At 42.1% G+C, this 18191-nt stretch overlaps 1 protein-coding gene across 1 annotated transcript in view; it reads right to left on the bottom strand.

Annotated features, from left to right (window-relative positions):
- Nucleotides 1–2103, bottom strand: part of LOC126438170 (protein yellow-like) — a 117143-nt gene extending 115040 nt beyond the window's left edge. Inside the window, exon 1 of the mRNA XM_050090545.1 lies at nucleotides 2056–2103. Coding sequence (XP_049946502.1) covers nucleotides 2056–2103 — 48 coding nt within the window. The remainder of the gene's footprint in view (nucleotides 1–2055) is intronic.
- Nucleotides 2104–18191: the final 16088 nt, after the last annotated feature.

The raw sequence follows: 18191 nt of genomic DNA, 5'->3' as shown, positions 1-18191 counted from the left end.
AACGTACAATTGTAAATAATACCCCAAATGAAAGATGAACTCAAACAGTTTTGTTTGTATAACTGTGCGCAATGGGAAGAGTATGGAATGACAAAGAGTGACTGAAAAACGTGTTGAACGAGTGCGAATCTTTCACGCTTAGCCCCAAGAAATATTCCTGCGGAAAGTTTATGGGCCTTTCTTTCTCGGTGAATCGGCTGTAACTGACTTTCTTACCGTGATGTGCTACAGCTCTGGTCCGTGCCTCAATGGGAAGAAGCTGAACAACACATCTTTATTTGGGAGTAAGATGGTGGGCCACCTCACTGGTATAACTCAGTACGCGACTGTTCAAACCATGTTGTATCCGACAGGTGAGTTGGGCGCAAGGCACCGGTTGACACAGCATTTTATGCATGACCTCGACGTTCACACACGATCTGACGCGATCATGTGTATGTGCCTCCGATACCAGCTGATCTATCCGACTTAAGAAACAGTTACTCCTGACACATTGACTAAGGTTTCGGAACAGCTAGCCTATCGACTCGATGTGTGATCGGTGTTCACACTCAATAACTGTAAGAAAGCCGGCCGGAGTGGCCGTGCGTTTCTGGGCGCTACAGTCTGGAGCCGAGCGACCGCTACGGTCGCAGGTTCGAATCCTGCCTTGGGCATGGATGTGTGTGATGTCCTTAGGTTAGTTAGGTTTAATTAGTTCTAAGTTCTAGGCGACTGATGACCTCAGAAGTTAAGTCGCATAGTGCTCAGAGCCATTTGAACTGTAAGAAAAACTGTTTGTGTTCCTCTTTCATTTGGTGTATTATTTGTAAGGTGAATGCAATATGTCCTTGAAAGCCTTAAAACCCGTATATTCATTTTGAAACAGCAGAGGGCCTATAACATTTGCTTGGAGGACGCCAAATATCACTTCCGTTTAGCTCAATGTCTTCCCGTCAGTTACTACGAATGGTGACCTTTGTGACAGGAAACCATGAATCCAATTGCATAACTGAGACGATGCTCTATAGACACGCAATTTGATTACAATTCGCTTGTGAAGAATGGCGCCAAAAGCCTTCTAAAAATTTAGGAATACGGAATAAATCTGAGATTGTCTGCTTGAGATCGCCTGTTGATAGAACTCATTATTTCATTTGAATAAAGAGACAGTTGCGTTTCATAAGATCGATATTTTCGCAATGCGTACTGACCACTTGGCAGTAAATCTTCGGACACAATAAATGTCCCAAATTCCTACCGCAAATCGCCGTCACTGATATGGATCTGTAATTAAAACTTAAAAGCCAATCCCTGTAAGCAGAACTGACTGCCTGACTCTCTAATTTTCAGCTACCATAAAAAAATCTATAAATACATCGTAGTTTTATTTGCTCGAATATTAACAAAACATTATGCATCATTCCAGAATGAGATTTTCACTCTGCAGCGGAGTGTGCGCTGATATGAAACTTCCTGGCAGGTTAAAACCGTGTGCCGGACCGAGACTCGAACTCTGGACCTTTGCCTTTCGTGGACAAGTGCTCAACCATCAGAGATACCCAAGGACGACTCACACGTCGTCCTCAAAGCTTTACGTGCCAGTACCTCGTCTCCTACCTTCCAACCTTTACAGAAGCTCTCCTGCGAACCTTGCAGAGCTAGCACTCCTGAAAGAAAGGATATTGCGGAGCCACAGCCTGGGGGAAGTTTTCAGAATGAGATTGTCACTCTGCAGCGGAGTGTGCGCTGATACGAAACTTCCTGGCACATTAAAACTGTGTGTCGGCCCGAGACACGAACTCGGGACCTTTGCCTATCGCGGTAGTTATTGTGCATCATTAGTCATTTTCAAAAATGAGTGTCAACTTTTGTTGCTATTAATCTAAAGTTTAGGTAGGTGCTGAACTTTGTTTGGGGTATTAGCCGTCATCTGCTTTCGTTGAAGAGTAACGGTCGTACAAAGATTGAGAACCACTACACTGGACATTACAACTTAAATTAAAGGCCGGTTAACTATCGTAAAGAGATTCACAGCAGGAGCCATCGGCGTGTGTGCTGGAACAGTGGACTTACCGATCTTCCGGGGACCTCGGCCCTGTTGTAGTCGTGGACGGAGGACATGGCCGCTGCTGCTGCTGCCGCTGATGCTGCTACTGCTGCTGCCGGCGCCTCTACACCGCAGCAGCTACTGCTGGGTCGCCGACCCGTCCGGCTCCCTCATTGGCGGAAATCCCGGCTGGCGGCGGCATCTCTGCTCAGTTTCGGCGACTACTGTGGTGCCGCGCGGTCAAGGTGGTAGCGGCGCGCCTGCGGCGTCTACAGCGTCAAAACAGTACGGCGCTTGTTTTGTTTATTTACTTCTTTTATTGGGGCTTCGGATGATAACTCACTTCAAGCCAAGGTTGTAAGAATCAAAACATTTTGCATTTAACTGCGATAATGCTTAACCATCTTAACTGAATCTTCAGTCGCTTCTCGGTAGAACAGTTTCGCTCAAGAAACTCTGTGCACGTCTTATATAACAATTTCATTGGATCGCTAAAATCAGCTGATCGCAGTCAAGTACGAATTACGTCACACAGTCTTCATTTTTTATAGCCTTAACTAGTACAGACGAATGGAAAAAGTGGTAGAAGTCGACCTTGGGAAGATCGGTTCGAATTTAGTAGTAATGTTGGAACACGTGAGGCAATACTGAATCTACGAATTATCTTACAAGACAGTTAAGGAAAGGCAAACCTACGTTTCTAGCGTTTGTAGACTTAGAGAAAGCTTTTTACAATGTTGACTGGAATACTCTCTTTCAAATCAAATTCTAAGCCGGACGATGTGTCCGTGCGGTTCTAGGCGCTTCAATCCGGAATCGCGCTGCTGCTACGGTCGCAGGTTCGAATCCTGCCTCAGGCATGGATGTGTGTGATGTTCTTAAGTTTGTTAGATTTAAATAGTACTAAGACTAGAGGACTCATGACCTCAGATGTTAAGTCCTATAGTGCTCAGAGCCATATTTTTCAAATTCTGAAGGTGGCACGGGTAAAATACAGGGAGCGAAAGGCTATTTACAATTCGTACAGAAACCAGATAGCAGTTACAAGAGGCGAGGGACATGAAAGGGAAAGCAGTGGTTGGGAACGGAGTGAGACAGTCCTGTTGCCTACCTCCGATGTTATTCAATCTGTATGTTGAGTAACCAGTAAAGGATACAAAAGAAAAATTTGGAGTAGGAATTAAAATCCAGGGAGAAAAAATAAAAACTTTGAGTTTCGCCGACGACATTGTAATTCTGTCACAGACAACCAAGGACCTGGAAGAGCAGTTGAACGGAAGGGACAGTGTCTTGAAAGGAGGCTATAAGATGAACATCAACAAAAGCACAAATAGGATAATGAAATGTAGTCGAATTAAATCAGGTGATGCCAAGGGAATTAGATTTGGATACGAGACACTTAAAGTAATAGATGAGTTTTGCTACTTGGGGAGCAAAATAACTGATGATGGACGAAGTAGAGAGTATATAAAATGTAGACTGGCAATGGCAAGGAAAGCGTTTCTGAAGAAGAGAAATTTGTTAACATCGAGTATAGATTTAAGTGTCAGGAAGTCGTTTCCGAAAGTATTTGTATGGAGTGTAGCCATGCATGGAAGTGAAACATAGACGATAGATAGTTTAGACAAGAAGAGAATAGAAGCTTTCGCAATGTAATGCTATACAAGAATGCTGAAGATTAGATGAGTATATCACGTAACTAATGAGGAGGTACTGAATAGAATTGGGGAGAAGAGGATTTTTTGGCACAACCTGACAAGAAGAAGGGATCGGTTGGTAGGACACGTTCCTAGGCATCAAGGGATCATCAATTTAGCATTGGAGCAAAGCACGGAGGGTAAAAATCGTAGAGGGAGATGAAAGCATGAATACACTAAACAGATTCAGAAGGATGTAGGTTGCAGTAGTTATTCAGAGATGAAGAAGCTTGCACAGTATAGAGTAGCATGGAGAGCTTCATCAAACCAGTTTCTGGACTGAACCACAACTACAAGGCAGTACCTTCACGGGGCATGTTATTTTTTGTATTCGGCAATGACAGTGATAGATGGTGGCCGGATGCCCTTCCTGTAGCCACTCCTTCTCTCTTGGTTCGGAATTTGTGTATCGCATCTGTCTGCGTCCACTATGACAAATTTTATAGAAGCCATTTATTTTCATAAATTATTTAATTTTACACTTATTCTTGATACCTTACGGTTATATCAGCTATCATCAACCGGAAGAAAAATTATAACAACTGTTGGATTAAAAAGGCATATTTCTCATAGAAGACACATTCGTAACTAGATGTAACAATGACAAAACATGGAGTGCAAAATGACCATATTTTGGCAACTCCTTGAAAAAAAAAAACAAAAAAAAAGAAAAACGGGTAACTGGCATGTAGACTACTGACAGTTCAGTCAGTGTTGATATGACAAAGGCGGTTAAGGCAACGTTCTAGACAGGTGGAGCACCCGGGTTTGAGTCCCCGTCTGGTACAGACTTTCAACTCGCATCATTCATTAACTTCAATGCCCTAATGCGAACACCGCAGCAAAAATTTCGCTGACTATTAACTTGATAACTATAAATGAACATAATATACAGCAGTTTTTAACTTCGTGAGCAACAGCTCGAAATATTTAAAAAACATCATAGTTCGCTGCTAAGAGCAATTAATAAATACTTCACTGTTTCACTGCTTATAATAATTTTGTTTATTTGTTACATTTCATAACATTTAATTTTTATATTTTACTACTTGACAACAATGACTCATGTGTTTTACGTTTATTGACACCACATGCTTAATATGCCATGTTAGCTGTTTTAAATATCTTGTAACACCTGACGATGATCTGTAGACTGGAACTGGTCGTAATAGGGAGGTGTGTACTATAAATGCTTGGCGGCGAACTACGATGCAAAAATGTGAGTATTCTGTAGTATTATTTCACTTCATTAATCGATTTTCAGCTTACAAGGCCACAATTAGACTTTAACTGACTGTATTTAGCATTGAAATTCGCCAACAGGCGTGCATTCGTGATGTTATTTTATTTTATTTTTACTAGCAGTTTCGGCATTCCATTTTACCATCTTCAGGCTGCACATTTATCTGTCAAAAATAAACCAAACTGACACACTGAACCATACGTTCCTGGATATCGTGAATTCTAAATCGTATCCCAAGCGCTTCCTTCGACTTCCTTCGAAGACCTGATTGCATGTCCACAATGGATCAACAGTGACTTAACTGTCATCGTCAAAGAGGATTCGACCCGTGTTCGATTCCCGGTGTTATCAGGGATTTTTCCTCGGCGGGAGGATTCGACAGGCATGCACTCAGCCACGTGATGCCAACTGAGGAGCTGCCTGATTGAAAGGTAGCGGTTCCAAGGTCGGAGCGGTGACAACGGCCGGGAGTTCGTTGTGTTGACGTCAAACCCCTCCATACCGCATCCGATGATGAATGACTGAGGACGACAGGGTGACCGGTCGACTAACGCACAGTCTTCGGGGTCTGACGCCGGGGTTTCCGTTTTCACCATTGAATTTTCAAATTAAAAAACTGTGCGAGCACACAGTTTTGTTGCAAAATATTGAAACTAGGCTTATTGCAAATATAGACTGCCGTGCACCAAGAGACGGTTGTGGTTGCGCTTTCTCCGCGCATCCTTCGCTGGAATTCTTTCCTTATAGTGAATTAACTTCTTTCCAGACATCCGTCTTCAATATCCACACTTTATCTCACTGTTCAACTTTCATGAAACAGAAGAAATCCAAATAGATTAATAAAAGTAAATAACAATCACAATGGTAGACGCTATTTAATGAAATACTTTTGCAAAATATTACAATTTTGAACATGGTCGATAATGCAGCAACCGTAGACGAAATTTTTACGATCGTAACACAGTACAATTATTTCGAATTCAATGGACAGCTGTACCAACAACCTGATGGTCTTGCTATGGGTAATCCTAGCAGACATTTTTATCAACTCTCTAGAAGAGATGTTTTTCAAAAAATTTTCCATTACCACCTTAGGAATTGTTTCATATTCTAGGTACGTCTATAACGGAACCAACGATGGCATTAACTACCTGTTCGAGATCTTTAACAAACTACATGAAAAAAATCACCTTGACATGTGAACTTGAAAACAGCTCCCGTCAGTTGAATTATTTAGACTTAACTTTGAAAATAGTGAATGACAAATTCTCTTTCAATATTTTTCGTAAAGATTCTTTTTCTGACCAAATTGTGCCAGCCTATTCCACACACCCACGATCTCACAAAAAAGCATTTTTCACTCTGCTCTTCATAGAGCAATCTCTACCCCTTTGTCCTCTGAAAATCTAAAAACCGAATTGAATCTAATTAAAACCATTGCAGTTAATAATGGTTACGAACGAAATATAGTAGATGATGTCTTCAGACAGAAAACCAATAACAGAATTACCACGCTTGGGACCACTATTGACGAGCCTAGCGATTTGAAGAAATACAGGGTGATTCAAAAAGAATACCACAACTTTAAAAATGTCTATTTAATGAAAGAAACATAATATAACCTTCTGTTATACATCATTACAAAGAGTATTTAAAAAGGTTTTTTTTCACTCAAAAACAAGTTCAGAGATGTTCAATATGGCCCCCTCCAGACACTCGAGCAATATCAATCCCATACTCCAACACGTTCCACACTCTCTATAGCATATCAGGCGTAACAGTTTGGATAGCTGCTGTTATTTCTCGTTTCAAATCATCAATGGTGGCTGGGAGAGGTGGCCGAAACACCATATCCTTAACATACCCCCATAAGAAAAAATCGCATGGGGTAAGATCAGGGCTTCTTGGAGGCCAGTGATGAAGTGCTCTGTCACGGGCTGCCTGACGGCCGATCCATCGCCTCGGGTAGTTGACGTTCAGGTAGTTACGGACAGATAAGTGCCAATGTGGTGGCGCTCCATCCTGCTGAAATATGAATTGTTGTGCTTCTTGTTCGAACTGAGGGAACAGCCAATTCTCTAACATCTCCAGATACTGTAGTCCAGTTACAGTAGCACCTTCGAAGAAAAAGGGACCAAAAACTTTATTGGCTGAAATGGCACAGAAAACGTTCACCTTAGGCGAGTCACGTTCATACTGAGTTGTTTCCCGCGGATTCTCAGTGCCCCACGCTGAACAACTGTCGTCGATTCACTTCTGCCGTACTGAATAACACAAAAAGCTTTCTGTTGAGCGGTCGCCATCTTAGCATCAACTGACGCTGACGCCTAGTCAACAGCGCCTCAAGCGAACAAATGTACAACTAAATGAAACTTTATAGCTCCCTTAATTCGCCGACAGATAGTGCTTAGCTCTGCCTTTTGTCGTTGCAGAGTTTTAAATTCCTAAAGTTGTGGTATTCTTTTTGAATCACCCTGCACTTCTCTTTACCGTATGTAGGGCCAATAACCTACAGATTGCAACGTCTCCTTAAAAATAAATATGGCTGCAACATAGTTTTCTCTACCAACAACTCTCTCAAAAATAATCTTATCCATAATTTAAAACGAAGACGGTCGCCTCTGCAAAACCTCCTTCCAACTATAACCCGGCCTTGTTCCCCCCCCCCTCCCCAGGGCCCCCTTCTCCTCTTTCCTCCTTCTCCCAGAGCGGATTTTCCTCCATCCCCCCCTCCCCTGAGACCCTGCACCCCATACTTGCCTCTCTCCTTCCCACATCCCTCCCTACCTGGCCCTCTTCCGCGCGCCCCCCATTCCCCTCCCCCATCTCTTCCCCTCCCTCCCTTCTTCAGGTCTCCCTCATCTCCTTGAACCTGGCAGATCCTCTGTCTTGATCATCATCAGTGTGCCACGTCAGTGTTGTGTTTAGTGCTGTTTCTCGTGTGCGTCAAGAGGTGTGATTTCAATTGTGTACTGCCTTGAAGTTCGCCGTCAGTGTTACGTTGTGTGCTATGCCATCTGTCAACACCTTTATGCTCCAGTCATACTGTGCCTTGTGTTCTTTTAATCGTCGCAGTGTGTGGCTTTTTGTGTGTGCTACTTTTAAACAGTTTTTTATCTCCGTTTTACAGTCACCCCGTTTTTTGTATATTGCCTTCCATGATGTTCTCCCTTTTTTATATCTATGTTCGCCTTCTTCTCTCCTTTGCTGTTTTTCAATGTCTTCTATTGTTTTGTTCTATGTCTTTCGGCTGAAGAGCAGCGCATATGCTGCTGCCAGCCCGCCCCGATGGGGAATTGAAATACAATAAAGAAAAAAAAAAAACTCTGCAAAACTGTTTTTTCCCGCCGTTTTTCTAAGTGATGTCTCTTCTCTGTTTATTTCCTTATACACTCTTCGGCTGAAGAGCGGCGTATTGTGCTGCTGCCAGCCTACCTGATTGTTCAGGTGTCAAAATAACAATAAAGTAAAAAAAAAAAAAATATAGATATAGAGAGCATCTATTAGGGAAAAAAGGTACGAACATACATAATTCGTCATTCGCTGATCACCTTCTTATCACAGGACACAAACGTAAAGATGTTCATGATATTAGTATCTTACATACGGAAAAGAAAGGCTTCAGTCTTGATGTTCTTGAACAGTTGGAAATTTTCAAACATTTTTCCCGTAACGACCATTTAATCCTCAATGAGCAATTACAATTACGTGATAAAAATTTCTTTGATGGTGTAAAGCCCTTGCTTAAAATCACTTAACGCGGAATATTGCTATTATGCTTCCCGTACTGTAGCCTTAAATATTGTTCTCTCTCTCCCTGTTTTACAGTATAATATTTTGTTGAACTTTCGATCTGTTACATACTATCTGACATAATGTAATCAGCACATTACGTGCACTCCTGTTGCAATGCTTCTGACAGCTGTTGTCACTGTAAATTACAGACATTCAATACTAGATGGCGCGACACAGGGTGGCGACTTGCTAACATCGACGGCGCGCGCGCCTCTGAGTCTGATGTTGCTTACAGTGCCGGCCGCACACGCGAACCTTAGCGGCGCGTCTTAATCAAGTTGTGCATTCCTAGGAAAATTTTATAATGTACAAATATATTTTTATCTTTAACGTGAGCACTGTTGCTCTAAACCATTTCATATAACTATTTACTCTATGTAAGTATGCTTTCTTTGTCTACTGTACCGTAGCAGTGAGCTATGATGTAATTTTATTACATATGTTTAATTTAATAATTTTTATATTATTCCAAAACTCTGTTATAGGTAATGCAAAAATTTTTTACTTCTGATGAAGGCTGCCTTAGAGCAGTTGAAACCTAGGTAAAGTTGAAAATTTTTTACCTGTGCAACCGAAGAGCTGTATTTTCGAGTAATATTATAAATTTGCAAAATATGAATAATTCGAATATCACAAGTAACCCGGCATTTGTCAGCAGCTGTGCGTCCTCGCTCATACCTCGCAGCATCTGTCCTCGTGCTTCATGTTTATGACGTCACATCTCCTGAGCGATCTGTCACACAATGATATAATATTGTAGGTACATTCAGCGACATATATGGATAATGTCTACGAAATTTATTGAGAACAGAGTTAGTAGTAAAGAAGTAATAAATTTAAACGTCATGCTTGATGCGGCAGTTTATGACTTCATGTTTCCTGACCTACGTGTCGTACAGTGATATAATTTGCATCTACATTCAGTACTGTATGTGTATACTGCCTGCAAAATATGTCGCGAATATAGTTAGTAGAAAAAAATAACAAATTATAACCTAAAATGCCTCATGCGGTATTTTACTGCAGGAAAAGAGGAAAAGTAATAAGCGATAAACTTTTTCCTTTCTTCATTTTTCATTGGCTCCTCAGCATACCTGGTGAGCTATGACCATTGGTCCATCTTCGCTAATGTGAAACACATATCCTCAACTGAGCAAGTGTTCGGGCTATTAAGGTACGCACTTTAGATCCCACGTTTATTGGACACTTTTTCTTGTTTTTGTACATACTACCACCGCTGAAAATTATCAGCCCGACACTCTTCGCAACACAAGAACCGGTACATGTATTCATCTGTCAGAGGTATCAGAACGGCTGTCATTTATGACTTTCGACTCGTTCGTTTCCGGTACAGGGATCCTTACTTCAGATTAATACATTTATCGTTCTCCATCATCCTAGGAAGTCTGCAACATCATCACGGAATCACCCCTTGTATACGTACACTTACAGACGTCCGCGCCTATAACTTTGACGCTCTGTAGTCTCGTGGATGACGTTTCCGGACATGGGTTCCTATTCAAAATACGATGTACTCACTCCCCTCTACAAGTCCTAGAAGTCTGTAACGGTAATTTCCGACCACCCTGTATAATGTAATTCCATTCATTATTATCTTAAATAAATGACACAAGACGCACTGCTACATGCACAGAAATCACCTTTAATTTCTTAGCCTTTTACGGAACAGTGGACAATAAGGAATATCAGCACCACAGAAGAACAATTTAGCACTATGTCTTCTCTTCAAGAACACTCTAAAGAAATGGAGTAATTTTCAGATTTTAGGTTTTCGTCTCTTAGTGAAAATCATTATACACACACACACACACACACACACACACAAAGAGAGAGAGAGGGAGAGAGAATCCTTGAGCGGAAAATGTTCGCATTATGGAGAGATTATATTACTCACGTATATAAAGTGAAAGATTACCGTCACCGTTGTGGTCGATGTACATTGTTGCTGTTTTGGTCTTCAGTTCGAAGACTGGTTTGCTGCAGCCCTCTGCACTGCTGTAGCTGAGCAAACCTCGTCATCTCTGAATAACTACCGCAACCTGCATCCATTTGTACTTTCTTCAGCTGTACATTCCTTGCCGCTAAGGGCCTCATGTTCTCTTAGTTCAAATGGTTCAAATGGCTCTGAGCACTATGGGACTTAACTTCTGAGGTCATCAGTCTCCTAGAACTTAGAACTACTTAAACCTAACTAACCTAAGGACAGCACACACAGCCATGCCCGAGGCAGGATTCGAACCTGCGACCGTAGCGGTCGCGCGGTTCCGGACTGTAGCGCCTAGAACCGCTCGGCCACTCCGGCCGGCTCACGCTCTCTTAGTCGACGAGACACAGACTTTAGTGGATACCAGGATACAGACTGATGCTGTGTTACCCGAATTTCAGAAGGCGTTCGTTACAGTTCCGCCAAATGAACAAAATACGAGCGTATGCGATAGCAGACCAGGTCTGTGCTTCAATGGGAAAGTTCCTAGCAAGAAGAATACAGAATGTCGTTCTTAACGGAGAAATCTTCAGATGTAAAACGAGCTTCGGGTGCACCACAATTGAGAGTTATGGGATCATTACAGTTCAGAATATGAAGGGTGAACTAGAACTCCACCGACAAACTTTCAAAGGATGTCCACAGATACCTTCCGTTGGCTCTATACATTGCAATTCCATTTCGTTTGGACAACAATACGTTGGTCCCATTCCATGTCTAGCTCGGAAATCAATGCATTTTTCTTTGGGGGCACGTAGAGATCGTAGTTTACGAGACTCCGGTTGATAACCATACGAACTTGCTTGGAAAATCGCAACCACGAAGGTAGCGTGCCAAACTCCTGGAATTCTTGAGCGTGTAAAGCAGCCGATGGTGCGTCGCTGTACTTTCTATCTTCATTATGGTGATCGAAATTTTGAAGAATACCTTTAACGGACCAGTTATGCATTTGTTACTTGCTGTACTGTAGATTCACAGAACACACTGAAAACACTGAAATAAAAGTGTTCGTGTTTCATCTGAGGATTATTGCATTACTCTGTCTTGTGAGATGTACGTTTTGTTTATTGCGTATTACAGGTATTTTTAATGTTGTGAAGGTATTGTGTTGATGCATAAATTCGTTGCGTTTCTCCATAAATTCGATAACATACACGTAACAGAGCCTTTAGTTGTCACCGATAAATTATCCTTCACTATTTACACAGTCTCCCAACTCTAGGGTGACTTTTCGATTCCGCGGCTGTAGAAATCACGTGGTTTCGAGGCAAACTACTCGTATGGCCATTTTCATCTGGAAAGGAAGTCTTTTAAAGGTTGTTCGACACAGAGCGGAAAAGGTGAAAATCTGAGGGTGTAAGATCAGGAGAAAAAGATGGGTGCGGAACGACTTCCCAACCCATCTCCTGTACAGTGTTTTTGTTCAGCCAATCAGGAGGGGTTATCGTGGAGAAGCAATACCTCACGCAGTTTTCCTGGTCGTTTTTGTTGGACTGCGTTTTACAGACGTCTATGATGTTGACAACAAATTTCAGCAGTGATGGTTATACGTCTGGGAAAAAAGTCGTAGTACAACACGCCGTCGCTGTTCCATCAGATGCATAACATTATCTTTTGCCGATGCACGAACGCCTTTGTACGAACCGTTGCTGCTTTGTTTCGGCTCAACAAGTCCTTTGATTTTCTCTTGTTAGCATAAAGAGACAATTTCTCGTCACCAGTAATGACACAATATAGGAATTCTCCGTGTTGTTTACGAGCCAATTGATGACGAGCAATCAGAGATGCCTAGATGTGATTTTGCCTTAGAGCCTGGAGTACTAATACACCCGATTTTTTAACTTTCCCCATTGAATACAAATGACGCACGATGGTTTAATGATTAGAGTTCATCACATCTATCAGTTTTCGAGTATACTGATGTGGATCGTTTTGTGTTAATGTGTCTAAACGATTTTCATCAAACTCCGAAGGTCATCCTGAACGCAGACACTCACTAATGTCAAAACAACCCTTCTTAAAACGAGAAAACCATTTTCTTGCGGTGTTCTATGTGACCAGTGGAATTATCCCCATACACGGCACAAATGTTTCTCGCTGCCATCGCTGCTGTCACCCACCTAATGAACTCAAAAGAGAAATTTATTGGAAGTGTTCCACTTCGCACTCCATTTCGTAGCGTCCATTGCTCCAATTAATATCTCCAAGTAACACAATGGTAATATGTCAACTCAAACAGCAAATAAAAATGACGATCGATAAATAAACCCATACCAATCGGAATACCAATACACAAAACAAAAACGCTACGAATTTAAGCACTAATCTAATACGAACAGCAGCAGCTGTTTTAGTCGTTTCGCATTCCAGAACACTTGAAACCGCTTGGTTCATTGCAGTATCGGCCCAGTCCCCAAAACAAAAACAAAATTTCTTATATTTCCCATACCACCCGACTTTCGTCCAGCCAATACTACTGAACTGACTTTGCAAATCAAAAGATGGTGGAAACCGAAACTGGCTTGAATGAATGGAATACATTTTCATGACAAAATCTACATTATGTTATCTAAATATTAATGCTAATATAATGATATTACTTGTTATTTAAACCAGTATAAATCGATACGGAAAATTACACCGATCACCAACTGCGACATACAAGAACTAATGAAACTTAAATGTGACAAGAAACTCAACAGCTGCAAAGCCTAAGCTGTAGCAACTGACGAGTTTATGTTGCATTTTGTTTCAAGCATTGAGTACTTCCGTTGTTTTGCGGCAAATTCGAGAAACATCAAGTGATCCATACTGTCCCTTGACCCATACTGTCCACTGACCCATACTGACAGCCGTCCAACTAAACATTGGAAAGTTCGAGCAGGGACCAAAGTTTCTGTTGCAGGGAGGAGGAACTGAACAGTTACAATTTCTACATTCTGCTTTAGAGACCGGCTGGTTGAAAGTTCTACACACATCAAAAAAGTTTTCCATTACCGGGGGTTCCGAGGGTTCCGGAACCTGTACAGAAAATTGGAATAGAGATCAACATAAACATCAATTCCGCCCCTCTTATTCCGCATGAAAACCAAACATTGCATATTGTACCTCTAATACTCAGTAGCACGTCCTCTTGCATTGATGCATGCCTGTATTCGTTGTGGTATACTATCCACAAGTTCATCAACGCACTATTGGTCCAGATTCTCCCACTCCTCAATGGCTATTCGGCGTAGATCCCTCAGAGTGGTTGGTGGGTCACGTCGTCCATAAACAGACCTTTTCAATCTATCCCAGGCATTTTCGATAGGGTTCATGTCTGGAGAACAGGCTGGCCACTCTAGTCGAGCGACTCGTTATAATGAAAGAAGTGATTCACAAGATGTGCACGATGGGGGCGCTAATTATCGTCCATGAAGACGAATGCCTCGCCAATATGCTATCGATATGGTTGCACTATTGGTCGGACGATGACATTCACGTATCGTACAACCCTTACAGCAGCTTCCATGACAACCACCGGCGTGCGTCGGCCCCACATAATGCCACCCCAAAATAGCAGGGAACCTCCACTTTGCTGCACTCGTTGGACAGTGTGTCTAAGGCTTTCAGCCTGACTGGGTTTCCTCCAAACAATTCTCCGACGATTGTCTTGTTGAAGGCATATACGACTCTCATCGGTGAAGAGAACGTGATGCCCCCAATCCTGAGCGGTCCATTTGGCATGTTGTTGGGTCCATCTGTACCACTCTGCATGGTGTCGTGGTTGCAAAGATGGACCTCGCCATAGACGACGGGAGTGAAGTCGCGCATCATGCAGCCTATTGCCCACAGTTTGAGTCGTAACACGACGTCCTGTGACTGCACGAAAAGAATTGTTCAACATGGTGTAGTTTCTGTTAGGGTTCCTCCGAACCATAATCCGTAGGTAGCGGTCATCCACTGCAGTAGTATCCTTTTGGCGGCCTGAGCGATGCATGTCATCGACAATTCCTGTCTCTCTGTATATCCTCCATGTCCAAACATTGATCTGGTCAGACGCCTGGACACTTCCCTTGTTGAGAGACCATCCTGGAACAAAGTAACAGTACAGATGAGATCTAACCGTGGTATTGACCGTCTAGGCAGGCACTACAGACAACACGAGCCGTGTCCCTCCTTCCTGGTCTAATCACTGGAACTGCTCGGCTGTTGGACCCCCTCTGTCTAATAGGTGGTGCTCATGCATGGATTACATCTTTGTTGCGGGTTTAGTGACATTTGTGAACAGTCAAAGGGACTGTGTCTGTGATACAATATCCACAATCAACGTCTATCTTCAGTAGTTCTGGGAACCGGAATGATGCAAAAATTTTTTTGATGTGTGTACTTAAATCCTTTCGTGGGACAGTTTTGGAGTTCGCTAAGTCAAGCAGTTGATCGGCAGCTCTCGAAGCTGTAGAGAGACAGTCGTGGAACCTGTGGGGTAGACGGATTGTTTCAAGATATTCGAGTTTATAAAGTCGTTGCTGCGAGATCCTCATGACCAACAAAATAGCTCTGGTAGTCTGAAAAAAGTGGGAAAAGTTCGCATGGGTGATCGTGCGCGGAGCTGGGGCAATTTCCTTAAGGTTTGATTCCAACGTGGAGGCTATGCCGTGCTGTGCGCCTGTCCTGTAAGAGGTTGACTGTCGTGCGACCGCCGGCGACCACGGCGGAGCCTCATGCCTAGAGCCCCCTTTACACCACAGGCTTTTTTGTCTCATCTGGCTGCTCGAAACAAGTGGGTCTCCTGTGGAGCCCATGGCGTTTTATTTCTGTACTGAGCCTCGTCTGTTACGAGCGGCCATTTTTGTTTACACGTCAGCGCAAAATTATGTGTTGTGAGAGCAATTTTCTGTGCAGTTTGGTATCCGAAAGGTGAAAGTGAGGTTATGAGGGACTACCCCTTTTACGAAAAGTTCTGAATAATGTACAAAATGTGGGAACAAGCAATGATAATAGAGTTTATTAGTGACCAAAACAGAATTCATAGTGGCGGGTCTTGTCAAAAGTCACCTGATAAATTCTGTACACCCCTGGGAATTGAAAGAATACGAAAACTGTCACCCAAAAATTTCTGAACGTAAACATTAATTTGTTCGAGAAAATACATATCTGCAAACACAGCAAACAATATCTAGAACGCAATAAATAGCGTCTTTTTGCTATTCTTTTGCATCTTGAAACTTCCTGGCAGATTAAAACTGTGTGCCCGACCGAGACTCGAACTCGGGACTTCGCCTTTCGCGGGCAAATGCTCTACCATCTTTTTTTAAACTTATTTTTGTTCGTTTTCGTTCGTTGTATCTGCTCTTGGCGGCCGTCGAAAGACACCCGTTTCAGTTCGTTGTTGATCCATTAACTCAGTTTTTTTATTACAGAGGGCAGCAATTCCTCTGACCGAACACGCTGAGCTACCGTGCCGGCTAAACCATTTGAGCTACCGAAGCACGACTCACGCCCGGTCCTCACAGCTTTACTTCTGCCAGTATCTCGTCTCTTACCTTCCAAACTTTACAGGAGCTCTCCTGCGAACCTTGCAGAACGAGCACTCCTGAAAGAAAGGATATTGCGGAGACATGGCTTAGCCATCTTTGCATCTTGTTTCCTTCCTAAGCGCCAAATAGCACCGAAAATTATTTTTCTCGTAAAATAATTCTGACCTCTTCGCTGTTCACATAATTTTCATTATAACATGTCTATCTATTCTTATTTACGAATAGTGTAACTTTTTCTCTTTCTAAAAACGCAAATACAATTTTGTTTTCAGATATTTCGTCTCTCTCGTAAGAGAACACTAGCAGGTACAAATACCAGAACGTTGTATAATATTTAGTCCGTCATGAAAACAGAGCAGAAACACAACAAAGAGTAATGAGACCCGAAAACACAACATCCATTCCTGTAGTAGGAGTGAGCTCGGCCAGAGTAGGTTAACTTCCCATATTAGCAGACGCCCTCACAGTCCCCTATTTCTGCGCATGCTCAGTGTGCAGCATACTCGGAAATTTAGATCTCCACACTCGACACAATCGCGGCATCGTTGCTTGCTGATTTACACGCAGGCACACAAGACGACCACTTCGAGTAGTCAATTTCGACCAGAAAGTCGCTCGTCTGAATCGGTTTTAATGCCGTGAGTCTGGCTTAGATTCGCGGTGAAACATTCATCACTTCGTATGCGACTGTCAATGTGTTAATGTAATTAAATGTAAGCCTTTCCACTGGTGCGACTGCAGACACACCAAAGCTACGCGCGACTTGACTTCTCTGTCCTCACGTGACTAAAGACGCGCATAAGGTAAAAGGATGAATCTAGTCACATTAAGAGGAACTTGCAAGCACAAAATTGGAAACTTATGGTACTATTAAAAACTAGTTATACAATGTTGTTACGTTTTCCCTGAGTAAAATGATATATAATTTGTTCCTATATGAATCTCAGTAGAATTTTTTTAAATTGGTTTCTTTTTCCATTTTTTTTTCATGACGAGCATATCTGTGAAGCTACCTAATGAATAAAAAAATAGGAATGCGGGTACGCTACTACAAACAGCATAGTGAACGCATTATGGTGGCCAAGATAGACACAAAGCCCATGCCTACTACAGTAGTACAAATTTATATGCCAACCAGCTCTGCAGATGATGAAGAAATTGATGAAATGTATGATGATATAAAAGAAATTATTCAGGTAGTGAAGGGAGACGAAAATTTAATAGTCATTGGTGACTGGAATTCGAGAGTAGGAAAAGGGAGAGAAGGAAACATAGTAGGTGAATATGGATTGGGGGTAAGAAATGAAAGAGGAAGCCCTCTGGTAGAATTTTGTACAGAACATAACTTAATCATAGCTAACACTTGGTTTTGAAGGTTGTATACATGGAAGAATTCTAGAGATACTAAAAGGTATCAGATAGATTATATGTATAATGGTAAGACAGAGATTTAGGAACCATGTTTTAAATTGTAAGACATTTCCAGGGCAAGATGTGGCCTCTGACCACAATCTATTGGTTATGAACTGTAGATTAAAACAGAAGAAACTGCAAAAAGGTGGGAATTGAAGGAGATGAGACCTGGATAAACTGACTAAACCAGAGGTTGTACAGAGTTTCAGGGAGAGCATAAGGGAACAATTGACAGGACAGGAGGGAAAGAAATACATTAGAATAAGAATGGGTAGCTCTTAGGGATGAAGTACTGAAGCCAGCAGAGGATCAAGTAGGTAAAAAGACGACGGCTAGTAGAAACCCTTGGGTAACAGAAGAAATATTGAATTAAATTGATAAAAGGAGAAAACATAAAAATTCAGTAAATGAAGCGAGCAAAAAGGAATACAAACGTCTCAAAAATGAGATCGACAGGAAGTGCAAAATGGCTAAGCAGGGATGGCAGGAC

This window comes from Schistocerca serialis, unplaced genomic scaffold, assembly GCF_023864345.2.
Source record: "Schistocerca serialis cubense isolate TAMUIC-IGC-003099 unplaced genomic scaffold, iqSchSeri2.2 HiC_scaffold_1261, whole genome shotgun sequence".
Taxonomy (NCBI): domain Eukaryota; kingdom Metazoa; phylum Arthropoda; class Insecta; order Orthoptera; family Acrididae; genus Schistocerca; species Schistocerca serialis.
This window is presented reverse-complemented; position numbering and strand designations above follow the sequence as displayed.